Raw genomic sequence first — 19,807 nt, 5'->3', positions numbered from 1 at the left:
GCTGGAGTGCAGTGGCCGGATCTCAGCTCACTGCAAGCTCCGCCTCCCGGGTTTACGCCATTCTCCTGCCTCAACCTCCCGAGTAGCTGGGACTACAGGCGCCGCCACCTCGCCCGGCTAGTTTTTTGTATTTTTTAGTAGAGACGGGGTTTCACCATGTTAGCCAGGATGGTCTCGATCTCCTGACCTCGTGATCCGCCCGTCTCGGCCTCCCAAAGTGCTGGGATTACAGGCTTGAGCCACCGCGCCCGGCCGCCTATTTTCACTGGATTATATTTTTTCCCATAGAGTTGTTTGACCTCCTTATATATTCTGGTTATTAATCCCTTGTAAGAGAGGTAGTTTGCAAATATTTTTTTCCCATTCTGTGGATTATCTCTTCACTTTATTGATTGTTTCCTTTGCTGTACAGAGCCTTTTTAACTAGATGTGATCCCATTTGTCCATTTTTACTTTGGTTGCCTGTGCTTGTGGGGTATTACTCAAGAAATTTTACCCAGATCAATGTCCTGGAGAGTTTCTCCGGTGTTTTCTTGTAGTTGTTTCATATCTCAAGGTCTTATATTTAAGTCTTTACTTCATTTTGATTTAGTTTTTGTATATGGTGAGAGATAGGGGTCTAGTTTTGTTCTTCTGCATATGGATATCCTGTTTTCCCAGCACCATTTATTGAAGAAACTGGCTTTTCCCCAGTATGTGTTCTTGGCACCTTTGTTGACTGTGAGTTCACTGTAGGTGTTTGGATTTGTTTCTGAGTCCTCTATTCTGTTCCATTGGTCTATATGTCTGTTTTTATGCCAGTACCATGCTGTTTTGGTTACTATAGCTCTGTAACAAAATTTGAAGTAAGATAATGTGATTCCTTCAGTTTTGTTCTTTTTGCTTAGTATAGTTTTGGCTATTCTGGGTCTTTTGTGGTCCATATAAATTTTATGATTTTTTTTCCATTTCTGTAAAGAATGTCACTGATATTTTGATAGTGATTACATTGAATCTATAGATTGCTTTCAGTAGTATGGACATTTTAACAATATTGATTCTTCCAATTCATGAACATGGAATATCTTTCCATTTTTTTGTGTCCTCTTCAATTTATTTTGTGTTTTATGGTTTTCAATATAGATATTTTTTCTTTGTAAGCTAATTCCTAGGTATTTGATTTTATTTGTAGCTGTTGTAAATGGGATTACTTTCTTTTCCAGACTGTTCAGAAATTAGTCTTGACTCAAACATCTCACCCTGCCTAACATTAACATTCTCTATAGCAAATGTCTATTTTGTTGTTGTTAACAACTTACCTGAAAAATTAGCAACAGACATCTTTGTCTAATCACTGTGGTTGTAGGAAAATCCAGGTTCTTTTCACATGAACAGGAAAGATTAGGCTCGTAGAAACTTTGAGGGGCGAGGAGGATGGAATTTATTGGGGAAAAAGGAAAAACAACACAGCAAAGCAAGAGAGGGATTCCTGTTAACAGGCCCTCATCTCACAGATTGAATCCCAGGTTCCTCACAGGAACAGGAGGGGCCAGGCTCCTCCCCACAGCAAACAGCGTGAACTTCCATGGCTCCAGCCCATTCTCAGTGCACAGGCCAGTCAGAGGTTCTCTGGGAACTCCTTTATACTTGGCTGTCTCATTTCCCCATCTAAAGAAGTACATCTAACTGCCCTTAGAGTGAGGCTAAGGACAAAGACCGATCTTAACTGCTTCCTGCTGGCAGGGGGTGCTGTTTTGGGAAGATGGCAGTCAGATCTCCCTCAGAGGCCTATCTTAGGGTCCCCTGCAGAAGGGGCCATCATCCAAGGCTCTGGTTGCATGTCTGTTTGGAGTTCGATGACCTGAAGCTGAGAAGAGACAAACTGGGTTATTAGAAAACATGTGTCAAAACAAAACAAGGGTAAGGACAGGTGAAAAATCCTGAGACCTTTTACCAGTTTGCATGGGGGAGGGAGGCCAAAAGCCCAATTGGTAAAAACACTTTTACCCTTTTGCTGGCATGTCAGGCTTCTGGGTTCCCTTCCCCTGGGCCCAATCCTAAGTCAGCCAATTTAAAGTTCGGGAAATTAACTTTCTCAATTTGGAGGATGTATCTGAGGGGAGTATCCCGTAGTATGGAGACACAATTGCCTATTTGTAAAGAGAGAACAGGGGAGGAAAAAGAAAAAAAAAGTGTTTTTTCAAAGGAGTCCCAGGAGTTCAAGATGTACTCAAAAGAAGTACAAACTAAAGGTGAATGGCTACTCATCTAGAAAGAGGGAAGCAGGCACCCCTGGTTCCTTTCTCTTCCTAGCAAATACCTGGGGTATGTAAGGGAGGGAAAGTGAGGCATTCCTTTTTCTTTCCACCATCCTTGTGTCCCTGAGTTCTGGTGACTGCAACAGCATGCCACCTATGGGTGTTAAATAGGCTTTCACCCATGTTAACTAGGGGGGCTGGGGGTGGGAATTATTCACTCTACCAACATATGCTTTATCTCCCCTGCTGTCAGTAGCCTTGAATTCCCTAGACTTCCTTTATGCCATGGATACTAGCATGACTTTTATTCATGAAACAGGAAGCTTGGCTTAATCAGCAGGAGTCAGCCACACTCATCTGTGCCGTGACTTTTAACTTCCATTGTCATCTTCCTCTGGATCCCTCAGATCCAGTCTTCTTTCCTAGGGCTTTGACCTGAAGCTTGGAATTGAGTTTGAGACAAAAATGTGTCTTGGAGGGAGTTGCACGGACTCCTTTTTTTTTTTTTTTTTTCTGAGACAGAGTCTCGCTCTGTCGCCCAGGCTGGACTGCAGTGGCCGGATCTCAGCTCACTGCAACCTCCGCCTCCCGGGTTTACGCCATTTTCCTGCCTCAGGCTCCCGGGTAGCTGGGACTACGGGCGTCCGCCAACTCACCCGGCTAGTTTTTTGTATTTTTTAGTAGAGACGGGGTTTCACTGTGTTAGCCAGGATGGTCTCGATCTCCTGACCTCGTGATCCACCCGTCTCGGCCTCCCAAAGTGCTGGGATTACAGGCTTGAGCCACCGCGCCCGGCCTACGGACTCTATCGTGAGCCAAATGCTAAAGTGAACCTGTGGAATTGAGTCCTCCTGAAACAAGGGGGAGAAAAGGATGTCTTGTGACACACCCAGATAACTGGTGGCTATAGTTATGCCTGCTAGGATTTGGGTGCATGGTGCTTGTCTTTGGTTAGCTCCCTTGGTCTTGCTTTCCAAAAAGGACACCTCCGGGTGATGGGCGCCCTATTTATTCTCATTGCCTGGTGGGATTTGATGTATAATTGCTCAGAACTAGAATATTGATCCAGATTTCTACATTACTCATCCCTTTTGTTCTTTCTGAGTTGTAGCTGGAGATTGCTGGTTGGTTCACAGGAACAAGCAGGGTTAGTCTAAAATGTAGGCAAAGACTTACAAACAACTAATGAGTTTAGAATTTAATGACAAATGAAGCTGGGCATGGTGGCTCACACCTGTAATCCCAGCACTTTGGGAGGCCAAGGTGGGTGGATCATGAGGTCAAGTTATCCAGACCATCCTGGCCAATATGGTGAAACCCCGTCCCTACTAAAAATACAAAAATTAGCTGTGGTGGTGCACACCTGTAGTCCCAGCTACTCAGGAGGCTGAGGCAGGAGGATTGCTTGAACCCTGGAGGCAGAGGTTGCAGTGAGCCGAGATCGCGCCACTGCACTCTAGCCTGGCAACAGAGCGAGACTCCATCTCAAGTCTCAAAAAATAAACAAATAAAAATAATTTAATGACATATGTATACATTTTGAAACATAATTTCTTTCTTAGTAGTCCTCATTTTTTTTTTTTCAAATTTTCTTTTGTTACCAGTTCTCATTTTTTTTTTTTTTTTTTTTTTTGAGACGGAGTTTCACTCTGTCGCCCAGGCTGGAGTGCAGTGGCTGGATCTCAGCTCACTGCAAGCTCCGCCTCCGGGTTTACGCCATTCTCCTGCCTCAGCCTCCCGAGTAGCTGGGACTACAGGCGCCCGCCACCTCGCCCGGCTAGTTTTTTGTATTTTTTAGTAGAGACGGGGTTTCACCGTATTAGCCAGGATGGTCTCGATCTCCTGACCTCGTGATCCACCCGTCTCGGCCTTCCAAAGTGCTGGGATTACAGGCTTGAGCCACCGCGCCCGGCCCTCATTTTTGTTGAAAATCATGATAGGACTGAGTTGTTTGCAAAACAGACTTTAGTCTTATACTTGGCCTAATTAGTTGCATAAAGTGCAGCAAGAATAACTATTTCTACATAGGCCTTTTAGATTGGCTTTGATGCAACTCTGTTTCACAACTTTTCTTAGAGAAGACCTTTTAAAGCCCAGCCCAGCCAAGGGTTTTTATCCTCAAATACCTGTGAGTTGGGTGATCCTCTTCTCTTAAGGTCCCAAGATAAACTTGGAACTCCTGCGCCAGTTAGAAAGTGACATTCTTGGTCGGGTGCAGTGGCTCACACCTGTAATCCCAGCACTTTGGGAGGCCGAGGCGGGCGGATCACAAGGTCAGGAGATTGAGACCATCCCTGGCTGACATGGTGAAACCCCGTCTCTACCAAAAATACAAAAAAAAATTAGCCAGGTGTGGTGCCACATGCCTGTAGTCCCAGCTACTCAGGAGGCTGAGGCAGGAGAATAGCTTGAACCTGGGAGATGGAGCTTGCAGTGAGCCAAGATCATGTCACTACACTCCAGTCTGGGTAACAGAGCGAGACTCCGTCTCAAAAAAAAAAAAAAAGTGACATTCTTTACTGACCACAGGTCAGGAATCCTGTTCAGGGACTGTGTAGGCAAGGGTATGAAGCCAGTTTTTTTCCCCAGGGGGATTTTTTTGGCTCTGCAACTTGAGCTTGACTGCTTAAAGGGAAGCATACCCTTGCAGTCAAAGCCTTGGTAAAACAACCAGTTTCTCCAATTGCATCCTGTTGCAAAAGAAAATGGATTCTTACTGCACTGATGCAAACAACTATATTACCACAAGTTAAAAACACTCACAGAGGCCGGGTGCGGTGGCTCACGCCTGTAATTCCAGCACTTTGGGAGGCCGAGGTGGGCGGATCACCTGAGGTCAAGAGTTCGAGACCAGCCTGGCCAACATGGTGAAACCCCGTCTCTACTAAAAATATAAAAATTAGCCAGGCATGGTGGCAGGTGCCTGTAATCCCAGCTACTCGGGAAGCTGAGGCAGGAGAATCGCTTGAACCTGGGAGGCAGAGGTTACAGTGAGCCAAGATCGTGACATTGCACTTGTGCCTGGGGGACAAGAATGAGACTTCATCTCAAAAAACAAACAAAAAAGAATACTCACAGATATTTTCCAAATTCTAGAGGAACACGGCAGAGAGAAACAAAAAACATGCTCTAGATTTTGGTCACAAGAGTATATCTTATTCAATTTATGAAAGGCCATAAATAGTTCAAAATAAGTTTCCTTGACTCTAAAAAACAAAACAAGGATTAGCAATATTCCAAGCAAAAGTTAAAAAGTTTGCTTCAGTTTCTTGAGTGCCTTCATTGAAGTCTTGTTTTACTTAATATTTATGAACATTTTAGCTCTTCATGAATCTTGTATGTTTTTCCTTTATTCCAATGTCACAATCTCCAAAGTTATCAGAAACCTGTATTTGAGAGCACCTGTCAAAGTTCTATAGCTTATTATAAACCATGTTTTGAAAAGGATTAAAACAAAACAACAATTGTCTGTGAATAACAAAATGTTCAGGGTAGTTACACTTAGAAGCACAATTGACAAAGAAGTTTGATTATCTCTGTGGTTTACAAAAACTTAACAACCTTAATTATGATTGAGAGCATATACTCAGACATTAGAATTTTAGAAATTCCCTACAATTTCGGAATATGTATTATTCACCAAAATATAACCTAAAGAAGATTGAACATAGTCCCATGTACCTAAATGTTTCAAATGATCCTGTTTACCTCTCTTTTCTGGACACTGCAGGGGCCCTTCTGAAGTATTTGAAAAGCCAGGTGTCAGGAAAGACAATTGTGAAACTGAAGTTTGATTTTGGTCTCAAACTCCTGACCTCGGGTGATTCACGCCTGCCTCGGCCTCCCAAACTGCTGGGATTACAGGTGTGAGCCACTGGGCCTGGCCTTATTTTTATTTATTTATTATTTATTTTTGAGACAGAGTCTCACTCTGTCACCCAGGCTGGAGTGCAGAGGTGCGATCTCAGCTCACTGCAACCTCTACCTCCTGGGTTCAAGTGATTCTCCTGCCGCAGCCTCCTGAGTAGCTGGGACTACAGGCCCCTGCCACCACATCCAGCTAATTTTTGAATTTTTAGTACAGATGGGTTTTTACCATGTTGGCTTGGATGGTCTCATCTCCTGACCTTGTGATCCACCTGCCTTGGCCTCCCAAAGTGTTGGGATTACAGGCGTGAGCCATTGCACCCAGCTATTTTTTTTTTTTTTTGAGATGGAGTCTCACTGTCACCCAGGCTGGAGTGTAGTAGTACAATCTCAGCTCACTGCAACCTCCAACTCCTGGGTTCAAGGGGTTCTCTTGCCTCAGCCTCCCCAGTAGCTGGGATTACAGGCACCTGCCACCACTCCCGGCTAATTTTTGTATTTTTAGTAGAGATGGGGTTTCACTGTGTTGGCTAAGCTGGTCTTGAACTCCTGACCTTAAGTGATCTGCCTGCCTCGGCCTTCCAAAGTGCTGGGATTACAGGCGACTGCCACCACGCCCAGCCTAAAATATATTTCAAAATATATTTATCTGAGTTCCTCAAAGGTAGAGTCCATCCATGTCTTTTGTCCCCAGAACCTAGTACAAAGTCTTGTATCTCATAGTTACTCAGTGAATGTTAATTTAATGGATGAATCGGTCACACTAGCAATTGTAAAGTTTTCTCAGGCCTTAACCTTGGCTGCAAGGAGTTTGCAGAGATCTCCCCTCCCCACACCCTCCATTTACGATGTCATCAGACTTGGGGTAAGCCATTCAATGAGTGCTTAGCATGAATCCGACACAGTGCTAATTACCTGTAATTCTCAAAATGTCCTTAAGAGGTGGCTACTAATATGTCCTCATTTCACACTTAACCTTAATCCCAGCTACTCGATTACAATCCTGGTTACGAGACCTGGCTCACGTCACCTAGCTAATAACGGAAGAGCCCACATGTGTTTGCCATAGGAATTGGCATTTTCATGTCCAGCTGTCTAGCCCCAAAGATTTCAACCCCTTAGAGCCGTAACAGATTGGAATAAGAATCCTCTCCAGGAATCTTTCCCAATATGCTGGAACCTAAAAGGAAATAAAAACTCCTACTCTGATCAGCGTAGACTGGGCCATGGTGAAAAGGAATGGATGATGTTCCAGGTATGAGGAAGTGCAGCTTTTTAGCCTGCCAGTTATTTTTCAGTCAGTCAGTTGCAGGAAATGAGGCACACTGCTTTCCATAACTGCCAGTTATTTTTCAGTCAGTCAGTTGCAGGAAATGAGGCACACTGCTTTCCATAACTGACTTGTCTTGCAACTTTCTGAACAAGTCACACCTCCCTGACCTTTTCTTTTTTTTGAGACGGAGTCTCGCTCTGTTGCCCAGGCTGGAGTGCAGTGGCGAGATCTCAGCTCCCTGCAACCTCTGCCTCCCAGGTTCAAGTGATTCTCCTGGCTTAGCCTCCTGAGTAGCTGGGATTACAGGCGCCTGCCACCACGCCTGGCTAATTTTCGTATTTTTAGTAGAGATGGGGTTTCACCATGTTGGCCAGGCTGGAACTTTGGCCTATTTATTTATTTATTTATTTATTTTTGAGACAGAGTCTTGCTCTGTTGCCCAGGTTGGAGTCCAGTGGCCAGCTCTCAGCTCACTGCAACCTCTGCCTCCCGGGTTCAAATATTCTCTTGCCTCACCGAGTAGCTGGGATTATAGGCGCCCGCCACCACGCCCGGCTTTTTGGAATTTTTTTTTTTTTTTTTTGCCACGAAGTGTGTTTTATTTTCATTATTCATACAAATAATTTTCTATAATATTCCAGGGCAAACCGGAGAATTTGGCAGTCCGATTGGGGGGGGTCCCTTCAGAGACCCACAGGCCGGTGGCATCGGCACGGAGTGCCCAGGTTCACAGTGCAGCTTGTGGCTTGTGTCCATCTTGCAGGTGGCTCTTCCTCCACATCACGACTGGGGTCTCGAAGATGACGGGGGTAGGAAATCCTCCAGGATTTTAGGAAATTTCACTCCGCTTCTCCTGCTCAGTGGTCTCTTTGGTAGGCAGGGTGTTATTCTCCTGCGTCTCCGTTTTCTTCAGCTTGGCCTTATCGAAGCTGGCGATTTCCCCCATGTCTGGTTTGTCTGCCATTTTCTTTTTTTTTTTTTTTTTTGAGACGGAGTCTCGCTCTGCCGCCCAGGCTGGAGTGCAGTGGCCGGGTCTCAGCTCACTGCAAGCTCCGCCTCCTGGGTTTACGCCATTCTCCTGCCTCAGCCTCCCAAGCAGCTGGGACTACAGGCGCCCGCCATGTCGCCCGGCTAGTTTTTTGTATTTTTTAGTAGAGACGGGGTTTCACCATGTTAGCCAGGATGGTCTCGATCTCCTGACCTCGTGATCCGCCCGTCTCGGCCTCCCAAAGTGCTGGGATTACAGGCTTGAGCCACCGCGCCCGGCCTGTCTGCCATTTTCTTAATACAATCCGTGCAGTCGGGTTCCGAGCCCGGGATCCCGGTGCTCCCACTCGCGTTGCTGCAGCAAGAGACCCTTTTTGTATTTTTTAGTAGAGACGAGGTTTCACCATCTTGGCCAGGCTGGTCTTGAACTCTTGACCTCGTGATCCACCAGCCTAGGCCTTCCAAAGTGCTGGGATTACAGGCGTGAGCCACCGCGCCTGGCCCCTTGGCTTATTTTTCTAAGAAATAGACTAACACCGATCTCACTAGTAGCATTGTTAAGATTAAACAAGATGGCTAATAGCTTTAGAGGGTCTAATCACAGTACCCCCACATGTAGTAGTCACTCAGCAAATCATAGCCAGGAGTGGACGAAAAGCGCTGGGAGTATTAAACCAGCCAGATTTGGAGTCTGGGCAGGGCCTAAGAGGATGGCATCAGCGGATTGGGCCAGCCAAAGGGGGCGGGTTCAGAGGGAGGAGCCAGCCGCCTCCCGCTGCAGCCCCGAGCTTTGAATCAAGCGCGGTAGTTTCAGCTGTAGCCAATCCTAGAACAAAATCTTCTTGCGTCAGTTGTTGCTGAGGCCCAGATCTTACCCAGATCAGTTCTAGTCGCTGCTGCTAGTACCCGTCCTCGGCTCTTGCGTGTCCGTCCGTTACGACTCAGAGGACGGAGAGAAAGTCTAAGTCACCTTCCTCAGTATCCAGGCCGGAAGGAGACTCTCGGCTACTCGCCCTAAACATGCAGAGCAGCACTGGCTTCCCTGTCTCTGGATGCCGCAGGGACGTCCTGTCAGGAGTTGCGGTGGCAAGATTCCAGTTCTTATGCGACTTGGTAGAGAAGCAGGAAGTTGCTGTTTATCGGACAAGGCGGGCTAGGGAGGGAAACAATCCCGCGGAGCCATATGGAGAGGGCAGTAGGTGTCTTTAGATAATGGTAGGCCTGCGGGGGACGGTGGGGCGGTGTTGAGTCCTGGCCCTTTAAACCCGAGGGGGAGGACCCGGAAGTGGATGGGCGGGGCGAAGGGCCCTCGTATATAAGAGGGCACCAGCCGCGCGGGGTCTCTAATCTGCCATTTTCTGTCCCTGAGTGAGTCTCTGGCGTCCCAAATTGCCTGTTTTTCTCACAGGCTCTATTCCGTTCGCTAGTTCGCCACCCCAAGGGAACGATGGCCACTGAGTCCACAGCTACTGCCGCCGTCGCCGCGGAGCTGGTTTCTGCCGACAAGTAAGCGGGACTGGAAAGCTTGAGGCACTGGCCAGTCCGCGGGGAGGGCAAATGGACGGGGGCTCCGGAGAAGGGACAGACCGGTGGGCGGGCGTACTTGCCTTCCCGGGAGCAGCTGTCGCTGTTCGGGAAGGCCCGGTCACTGGAGCAGTCCTCTTCTTGCTGAGAGCCTCGCGCACCAGCGGTAACGGCGGTCGGCTGGCGCCCCCTGCCCCGCTTTTTGCGGCCGCCATCTTGCCGGGGGCAGCGGCGGCTGTATCCATCGCCTGCCCCTCTCCTTCCTCCCCCGGCCCGGGGCGGTTGGCCGGGAGGCGGGGCCCTGGCGCACGAGTTGGCCTTCACTCCCCTTCTGTCCCCAGCGTGTGCCTCGGGTAGAGTCCCTGGATAACCCGGGAATATAACCAACGGAGATTTGGCGCCAAAAGAAAAAAAAAAAAAAAACCCTGCACGAGGAAGGAGGCTGGACCTGAGGGGTCGGGGTGGGCGGGGCCTTGCTGAGGGCGGGGTTTTGCGCGCGTGCGTTCGCTTCCCTTGCCGGCTCTGGAGCAGGGGGCGGGGCCTTGAGGAGGCGGGAAAACTCTATTGTTTGGGGCCGCTGCGGCTCCAGCCGGAGCCTTTGGACTATCTCTGTGGGACAGGTGAGGCTAGTTCCGCCCCCCACGCCTCGCTCACGTCTTGTGCTGGGAGATAGTTATCGCTCCCCTCAACTCCGTGAGCCCCTGCCTGTGGTGGGGAGGATTGTAGTTCTTTAGACTTCGGAGGTATTGCCTTGTTCGGGGGAACATTATCCGGACGCAAAGCGTCTTCAGGAAGCGCTGTCTGGAGCTCTCACCAGCACTGTTTGGTTGCTAGGTGAATCGGCAGTAATGTGCACCAAGTGGAGAAGGGCTGGAGGGAAACAAGATAGGATTGCTTTGAAAGCAGCACAGTGCCACTCAGGCGTAATCTATTTTTTGAACAGTGGAGGGAAACACTACATGAGTTAAAGGAAACAAGTGCGGTTTCACATACAGTAGGTCTGATTTCCCAATCTTGCCTTATTTTTTTAGTGATCTGGTTCTGTTTTTTTTCTTTTTCTAATCTTGTGCGCTTTAGAGGTTAGCTGCCTTCCCTGTGAAAGGAATGGTTGCTGTAAAGTTTTTAAAATTGATATTCTATAGGCTTACACTGTCATGATTATGTCTTAGTTTGCTTATAGTTAGATTTACTTACATCTCTGCTTACCACCTTTTGTTTTCTCTGCATTCTTGTAGAGCAGTGGTTCTCAGGTCACCCTGACAATCATCTGGGAACTCATGGAAAATATAATTTTAATTTCAAACTCCCATTACCTGCCTCTTTCCCCATTGATTCGATATGAGCAGCATAGATTGGACTTGGGAGTCGTGCTATAGCTGTTATAAAAAGAGCTCCTTTTTATAATGTTTCCTGGATAGCTCTGGCAGTCAGTATTTCACTGACAGATGTGTGTTTTTGTTTTGTTTTTGCAGACAGGGTCTGGCTGTCATACCCAGGCTAGAGTGCAGTGTTGTGGTCATAGCTCACTGCAACCTCGAACTCCTGGGCTCAAGTGATCCTCCCTAGTAACTTGGGACCACAGTCGCCATGCCTGGCTAAGTTTTTGTAGATACAGGGTCTTGATGTTGCCCAGGCTGGTCTCAGACCCTTGGGTTCTAGTAATCCTCCCGCCTTGGTCTCCCGAGGTGTTGGGGTTACAGGTGTGAGCCACTGTGCAGGACCAGGTGTGTGTATGTGTTTTTTTATTTTTATTTTTATTTTTTTGAGATAAAAGTATGCAACAAATATCTCTTGCAGGTCCCCTGTGTCTTGCCAGAGTTAGGTCATTAGTGAACTTAGTCTCAGCTTCCTGGCAGGTTATACGTACAGAAAGTTTATATGTGGCTACAAGAAAGCAAACCATTTAAGTAGTTCCTCACACCATAAATTGAAAGCTAAAACTGAGCAATTATATGTGCTGGGTGTGTGTGTGTGTGGTAGGGGGCAGGGTCTCTGTCACCCAGGCTGGAGTGCAGTGATGCCATCATGGCCCACTGCAACCTCTACCTCCTGGGCTCAAGTGATTCTCCGGCCTCAGCCTCCTGAGTAGCTGGGATTACAGGCGCACACCACAAGACCCAGCTGATTCTAGTATTTATTTTGTGGAGACGGGTTTCACCATGTTGCCCAAGCTGGTCTCCCAACTCCTAGGCTCAAGGGATCCACCCGCCTGGGCCTCTCAAAGTGCTGAGATTACCGGCATGAGCCACCAAGCCTGGCTGGTATTTTCATTTTCATTCCCTTGTTTCCCCATCTAATTAGTGTGAGAGAACAATGAAAGCATGTGCCTCAGTTAAGTAAGTTAGTGGGGACATTTAGAAGTAAAGTTTATAAGGTCCTCATGTTTAAGGGTAAGTTAAAGAAAATGACTTGAATTTAGACGTTAGGTAAGAATGTACATTATACTTCAAGGATAACCATTGAAAGAATAAATATAACTTCCGAACCAGTAGAAAGAAAAAAAAATGGAATGAGAAATAAACCTCAGTTCAGGTTTTTTAAATTTAGGAAATGGGGCTCTTACTGTGTTGCCCAGGCTGGATTCCCAACTCCTAGTCTCAAGCAATCCTTCCACCTCAGCCTTCTGGGTAGCTGGGACTACAGGCATGCATCACCTCACCTGGCTTACAGTTGGCACTACTTCATTGCTTCAGTAGTGATATCGGACCAGTTTTGTCATCTGCAAAAAGTCTTAGGTTGGCTTTTGTCCCCTCAGGCCATTAAAACAGTATTGTTTAAGGTGATGTATATCTAAATGCTAAATTAATCCTGTCATTCTTAGCTTTCTAACTAGTAGTTTTTTTTTTTTTTTTTTTTTTTTTTGAGAGGGAGTTTTGTCACCTAGGGTGGAGTGCAGTGGCACAATCTCCGCTCACTGCAACCTCTGCCTCCCAGGTTCAAGCAATTCTCCTGCCTCAGCCTCCCAAGTAGCTGGGACTGCAGGTGTGCACCACCACACCTGGCTAATTTTTTGGGGTTTTGCCATGTTGGCCAGGGTGATCTCGAACTATTGACCTCAGGTGATCCGCCCATCTCGGTGTGAGCCACTGCCCGGCCGCAGTTATGATTTAATACTGCATCTTTGTTCATTTACATATCTCAACTGTGGATGGTGCCATGTATGGTCTGTGTGTTTTGAGAATTTTAACATTTTATAATTTGTGTGCACTTTATGGTAGTAAATAAGATAGACTAGTACCTACATATATTTTATGCATTGATTACATACATTTTGTTAATTATTCAACATTTGTAGGCCATGAGGTTTTTCTTTTTTATGTGTCTATATATAATTTATTTATTTTTTTTTATTTTTGTTTTTTTTTGGAGAGTCTTGTTCTGTTGCCCAGGCTGGAGTATAGTGGCCCGATCTTGGCTTACTGCACCTTCTGCCTCCCATGCACAAGCGATTCTTGTGCGTCAGCCTCCCAAGTAGCTGAGACGACAGTTTACAAAAATTAGCTGAGCATGGTGGTGGGCGCCTGTAATGGCTTGAAACCGGGAGGCAGAGGTTGTAGTGAGTTGAGATTGTGCCATGGCACTCTAGCCTCAGAGCAAGACTCCATCTCAAAAAAAAAAAAAAAAAAAGGCCAAGTGCTGTGGTTGCTGTGGCTAAAACGCTGGTAATCCCAACACTGTGGGAAGCCAATGCGGGTGAATCACTTGAAGCCAGGAGTTCAAGACCAGCCTGACTGACATGGCAAAACCCCGTCTCTACTAAAAAATACAAAAATAAGCCAGGCGTGCTTGCGCATGACTGTAATCATACAGAGCCTCACTCTGTTGCCCAGGTTGGAGTGCACTGGCGCGATCTTGGCTCACCGCAGCCTCCACTTCCAGGGTTGAAGTGATTCTCTTGCCTCAGCCTCCTGAGTAGCTGGGATTACAGGTGCCTGCCACCATACCCGGCTAATTTTTGTATTTTTAGTAGAGATGAGGTTTCACCATGTTGGCCAGGCTGGTCTCCAACTCCTGACCTCAGGTAATCCACCCACCTCGGCCTCCCAAAGTTCTGGGATTATAGGCGTGAGCCACCATGCCCAGCCTACACTTCTTTTTTTTTTTTTTTTTAAATTAATTTTTTGAAATAGAGAAAGAGGCCGGGCGCGGTGGCTCAAGCCTGTAATCCTAGCACTTTGGGAGGCCGAGACGGGCGGATCGCGAGGTCAGGAGATCGAGACCATCCTGGCTAACACGGTGAAACCCCGTCTCTACTAAAAACTACAAAAAACTAGCCGGGCGAGGTGGCGGCGCCTGTAGTCCCAGCTACCTGGGAGGCTGAGGCAGGAGAATGGCATGAACCCCGGAGGCGGAGCTTGCAGTGAGCTGAGATCCGGCCACTGCACTCCAGCCTGGGCGATAGAGCTAGACTCCGTCTCAAAAAAAAAAAAAAAAAAAAAAAGAAATAGAGAAAGAGTCTCATTTTGTTGCTTAGCCTGGTCTTGAACTCCTAGCCTCAAACAGTCCTTTTGCCTTCCAGAGTGCAGGGATTATAGCCATGAGCTACCCTGCCTAGCCTTGAATTTCTTTCTTTTTTTTTTTTTTTTTTTTTTTTGAGACGGAGTCTTGCTCTGTTGCCCAGGCTGGAGTGCAGTGGCCAAATCTCAGCTCACTGCAAGCTCCACCTCCCGGGTTTACGCCATTCTCCTGCTTCAGCCTCCCGAGTAGCTGGGACTACAGGCTACAGGCGCCTGCCACCTCGCCCGGCTCATTTTTTTGTATTTTTAGTAGAGACGGGGTTTCACCGTGTTAGCCAGGATGGTCTCGATCTCCTGACCTTGTGATCCACCCATCTCGGCCTCCCAAAGTGCTGGGATTACAGGCTTGAGCCACCGCGCCCGGCGCCTTGAATTTCTGTTAGCAATGTATGGGAGCACCACTTTCTCCTTAACCCTATCTTTGACTATTTGATGGGTAAAACTTTTTTTTTTTTTTTTGAGACGGAGTCTCGCTCTGTTCCCCAGGCTGGAGTGCAGTGGCGCAATCTCAGCTCACTGGAAGCTCTGCCTCCCAGGTTCACGCCATTCTCCTGCCTCAGCCTCCTGAGTAGCTGGGACTACAGGCGCCTGCCACCGCGCCCGGCTAATTTTTTGTATTTTTAGTAGAGATGGGGTTTCACCGTGTTCTGGATCTCCTGACCTTGTGATCCGCCCGCCTTGGCCTCCCAAAGTGCTGGATTACAGGTGTGAGCCACCGCGCCCGGCCTGGGTAAAACATACTTTCTAAGTATACTTTTTTGTTTCTCTTAAGAATGAGTGGCCAAGCACGGTGGCTCACACCTGTAATCCAGCACTTTGGGAGGCTGAGGCGGGCGGATCACAAGGTGAGGAGATGGAGACCATCCTGGCTAACATGGTGAAACCCCATCTCCACAAAAATACAAAAAGCCGGGCATGGTGGGGGGTGCCTGTTGTCCCAGCTACTTGGGAGGCTGAGGCAGGAGAATGGCGTGAATCTGGAAGGCGGAGCTTGCAGTGAGCTGAGATCATGCCACTGTATTCCAGCCTGGGTGACAGTGCGAGATTCTGTCTCCAAAAAAAAATGAGCAGTAGCAGGTGGTCAAGTGTTTGTGTGTTTTTTGTGAGTGTTGGTTTATATTAAATCCATTAATCTATTCCCATTGGGCTTTTTTATCATGTTGACTGTAAGATTCTATGTATATTTGTTAAGTTAACCTTTTGTGAAATGAATTAGATGGAGTAGAATCTATCAATATCCTGTGGTTTCTGGTTTGTTTGTTTACTTATTTATTTGAAACAGGGTCTTGATCTATCACCCAGGCTGGAGTATAGTGGTATGATTATAGCTCACTGCAGCCTCTATCTCCTGGGCTCAAGCAATCTTCCCACATCAGTCTCTGGAGTAGCTGGAACTACAGGCATACACCACCATGCCCAGCTAATTTTATTTTTGGTAGAGACAGGTGTCGCTGTGATGCCCAGGTTGGTTTTGAACCCCTGAGCTCAAACAGTCCTCCCACCTCGGCCTCACAAACTGTTGGGATTATAGTAGAGAGCCACTGCACCCTGTCTGATTTCTGGATTTAAAATGACCTTCTCCAAACAAATTACTAAGTAATTTCACTGTCATTTCCTCTAGCTTCATACTCATTCTAAAAATTCATAAGGAACTTCATAAAACTATGAAGTCATAGCTTCATAGTTGTAAATGTAGTGGCTATTAGAGTTAACGTTTTAAAAAATAACTGGATCAGGCCGGGTGCGGTGGCTAACACCTGTAATCTCAGCACTTTGGGTGGCTGAAGCGGGAGGATCACTTGAGGTCAGGAGTTTGAGACCAGCCTGGCCAATATGGTGAAACACCATCTCTGGTAAAAATAGAAAAATTAGCCGGGCGTGGTGACGGGCACCTGTAATCCCAGCAACTTGGGAGGCTGAGGCAGGAGAATCGCTTGAACCTGGCAGGCGAAAGTTGCAGGGAGCCGAGATGATTACCACTGCACTCCAGCCTGGGCGACAGAGAAAGACTGTCAAAAACAAAACAAAACTGGATCAGACATATCTATTGCCCAGATAGGACATGAACATCCGTTTATAATTTTTGTTCATCAGTATTGTATAAATTTGTTCATCATCGGTTTATAAATTTTGCTCAGTCCAGTAGTCCTCAGAGCATGGTTCTAGAAACCAGCAGTGTGTCACCTATGCAGTTGTTAGAAATGCAGATTCTTGAACCTTACCTCAAACCTTCAGACTCAGAAACTGTAGGGGGTGGAGCTCAAACTGTTTTAACAGTTCCTCCAAATGGTTTGCATACAGACTACAATTTGAGAAACACTGCTTTAATTCCTTTTTTTCCAACTGTACAAGTACTGCTTTAGTTCAGCCTCTTTTCTATTTGTCTAGGCTTGTGCTAAGCAAGAATAGATATAAATTTATCAGCTGGGCATGGTGGCTTACGCCTGTAATCCCAGCACTTTGGGAGGCCGAGGCAGGCGGATCACAGGTTCAGAAAATCAAAACCATCCTGGCTAACACGGTGAAACCCCGTCTCTACTAAAAATACAAAAAAATTAGCCAGGCGTGGTGGTGGGCACCTGTAGTCCCAGCTACTCAGGAGGCCGAGGCAGGAGAATGGTGTGAACCTGGGAGGTGGAGCTTGCAATGACCCGAGATCCGCGCCTCTGCATTCCAACCTGGGCAATAGAGCGAGACTCCATCTCAAAAAAAAAAGGAGAGAAAAGAAAATTTATCACTGATAAGTGCTTTACAATGTTATTTAATAGTGTTTTTACTGGTTCCTTGCTTGTAAAGGTATTCAATCCAGAGTCTTATATTTTAGTCATAGTGTATTTTTTTTTCTTTTTTTTTTTTGAGATGGAGTCTCGCTGTGACATCTCCCTGACATTGTATTTAAAAAACCTGCCGGGCGCGGTGGCTCAAGCCTGTAATCCCAGCACTTTGGGAGGCCGAGACGGGTGGATCGCGAGGTCAGGAGATCGAGACCATCCTGGCTAACACGGCGAAACCCCGTCTCTACTAAAAAATAGAAAAAACTAGCCGGGCGAGTTGGCGGGCGCCTGTAGTCCCAGCTACTCGGGAGGCTGAGGCAGGAGAATGGCGTAAACCCGGGAGGCGGAGCTTGCAGTGAGCTGAGATCCGGCCACTGCACTCCAGCCTGGGCGACTGCGAGACTCCGTCTCAAAAAAAAAAAAAAAAACCTATGTGTTACAGAATGGCAATAAAAGACCTAGTCCTTTAACCACAGGTAGTTTGAAAGGTTCTGCGCTAGACCATTTGGTCAGAATGACCCCTTAATAAAACTATTTGAAGGTCGGGCGCGGTGGCTCAAGCCTGTAATCCCAGCACTTTGGGAGGCCGAGACGGGCGGATCACGAAGTCAGGAGATCAAGACCATCCTGGCTAACCCGGTAAAACCCCGTCTCTACTAAAAATACAAAAAACTAGCCGGGCGAGGTGGCGGGCGCCTGTAGTCCCAGCTACGCAGGAGGCTGAGGCAGGAGAATGGCGTGAACCCGGGAGGCGGAGCTTGCAGTGAGCTGAGATCCGGCCACTGCACTCCAGCCCGGGTGACAGAGCAAGACTCCGTCTCAAAAAAAAAAAAAAAAAAAAAGCTATTTGAGGCCGGGCGCGGTGGCTCAAGCCTGTAATCCCAGCACTTTGGGAGGCTGAGATGGGCGGATCACGAGGTCAGGAGGTCAGGAGATCGAGACCATCCTGGCTAACACGGTGAAACCCCGTCTCTACTAAAAAAATACAAAAAAACTAGCCAGGCGAGGTGGTGGGTGCCTGTAGTCCCAGCTACTCCGGGAGGCTGAGACAGGAGAATGGCGTAAACCCGGGGAGGCGGAGCTTCCAGTGAGCCGAGATTGCGCCACTGCACTCCAGCCTGGGTGACAGAGCGAGACTCCATCTCAAAAAAAAAAAAAAAAAACTATTTGATATAAATGGCTGTGACAGAGTTTGTAGATAAGGATCCAAGACCATTTCAAGATTTTAGGCAAATGGCCCAGATAGCTTACAACCTGTAGCTGAATGCACTGCCCTTTAAGTTGTTTCTCATCTTTGTGGTTATAGCTGTGAGGTCGCTACTTATTTTCAGCCGTGGATATTTGAATAAGAATTAAATTTGATAATGTAAGTAAATAATACTTGGGTATTTAATAAATGACAGCTCTTTTATTCCTGTATATTTTTCTGAATTTATTTTCAGGCTTAATAATTGTCTCCAGTTTTACCTTTTTTCTCATTTTTTTATTACAGAATTGAAGATGTTCCTGCTCCTTCTACATCTGCAGATAAAGTGGAGAGGTAAGATTATTTACATGGTATATAATTAGATTCATATCTAGAACATAAACTAAGAGAAATACAACTTTACAGTTTCATTGTTTTTGTTTTTTAATTTATTTTTGATAGAGGCAAGATGTTACTTTGTTGCTCAGGCCAAAGTGCAGTGTGCAATCAGGGCTCACCATAACTTTGAACTCCTGAGCTCAAGCAGTCCTCCCACCTCAACCTCCTGAGTAGCTAGGACTATAGGCACATGCCACTACACTTGGCTCCTTTTTTTTTTTTTTTTGGAGACAGAGTCTCACTCTCTTGTTCAGGCTGGAGTGCAGTGGCACAATCTCAAGCTCACTGCAAGCTCCGCCTCCGGGGTTCACGCCATTCTCCTGCCTCAGCCTCCCTAGTAGCTGGGACTACAGGCACCTGCCACCACGCCTGGCTAAGTTGTTTTGTATTTTTAGTAGAGAACGGGGTTTTACCGTGTTAGTCAGGACGGTCTTGATCTCCTGACCTCGTGATCCACCCATCTCGGCCTCCCAAAGTGCTGGGATTATAGGCATGAGCCACTGCGCCTGGCCCACTTGGTTCATTTTTAAGTTTTTTGGAGAGATAGGGTCTTGCTATGTTGCCAAGGCTGGTCTCAAACTCCTAGCCTCAAGCAATCCTCCCTGCCTCAGCCTTTCAAAGTGTAGGATTATAGGTGTAAACTACCAGGCCCGTCTCACCTCTTCCCCCTGTAACTTTTCCATCTTGATATGACTATGGTTCTTTGTTTTTCTTAATCTCAGATCTACACCTGCAGTGACTATGTTTCTTAATCAGAGGTGGGCATAATAATTAACTAAAAAGCTTACCCAAAAGGTAGATGCTAGGTTACATCTCTAGAGATTTCCTGTTTTATTTTTTAGAGACAGGGTCTTGCTCTGTTGCCCAAGCTGGAGTACAGTGATGTGATCATAGCTCACCACCACCTTGAACCCAAGGGCTAAAGGGACTCTTCTGCCTTAGCCTCCTGAGTAGCTGGGACTATAGGCATGCACCACCACATCTGGCTAATTATTTTATTTTGTTTATTTTTGAGATGGAGTTTCGCTCTTGTCACTCAGGCT

General features: G+C 46.8%; 2 protein-coding genes across 5 annotated transcripts in view; one reads left to right on the top strand and one right to left on the bottom strand.

Moving 5' to 3' along the window:
• Positions 1–7,942: 7,942 nt before the first annotated feature.
• On the bottom strand, positions 7,943–8,762 carry LOC117092672 (thymosin beta-10-like). The gene is made up of 2 exons (XM_033226611.1): positions 8,656–8,762; positions 7,943–8,341 (listed from the first exon to the last, which is right to left on the bottom strand). Exon 2 carries the CDS (start codon positions 8,339–8,341, stop codon positions 8,207–8,209), a length of 135 nt encoding a protein of 44 aa, XP_033082502.1. The 5' UTR covers positions 8,656–8,762; the 3' UTR covers positions 7,943–8,206.
• Positions 8,763–8,868: 106 nt separating this feature from the next.
• The window catches only part of NASP (nuclear autoantigenic sperm protein), a 40,547-nt gene continuing 29,608 nt past the window's right edge, over positions 8,869–19,807 (top strand). For all 4 annotated transcript variants that reach the window (XM_033226610.1, XM_033226608.1, XM_033226609.1 and 1 more), the window contains exons 1-2: positions 8,869–9,870; positions 18,672–18,719. In XM_033226610.1, coding sequence (XP_033082501.1) covers positions 9,812–9,870; positions 18,672–18,719 — 107 coding nt within the window. In that variant the 5' untranslated portion in view covers positions 8,869–9,811. The remainder of the gene's footprint in view (positions 9,871–18,671; positions 18,720–19,807) is intronic.

Source organism: Trachypithecus francoisi, unplaced genomic scaffold (genome assembly GCF_009764315.1).
Source record: "Trachypithecus francoisi isolate TF-2019V2 unplaced genomic scaffold, Tfra_2.0 Lachesis_group12, whole genome shotgun sequence".
NCBI lineage: Eukaryota > Metazoa > Chordata > Mammalia > Primates > Cercopithecidae > Trachypithecus > Trachypithecus francoisi.
The sequence above is the reverse complement of the archived record's forward strand: the minus strand, read 5'-3'. Positions and strand labels throughout refer to the sequence as shown.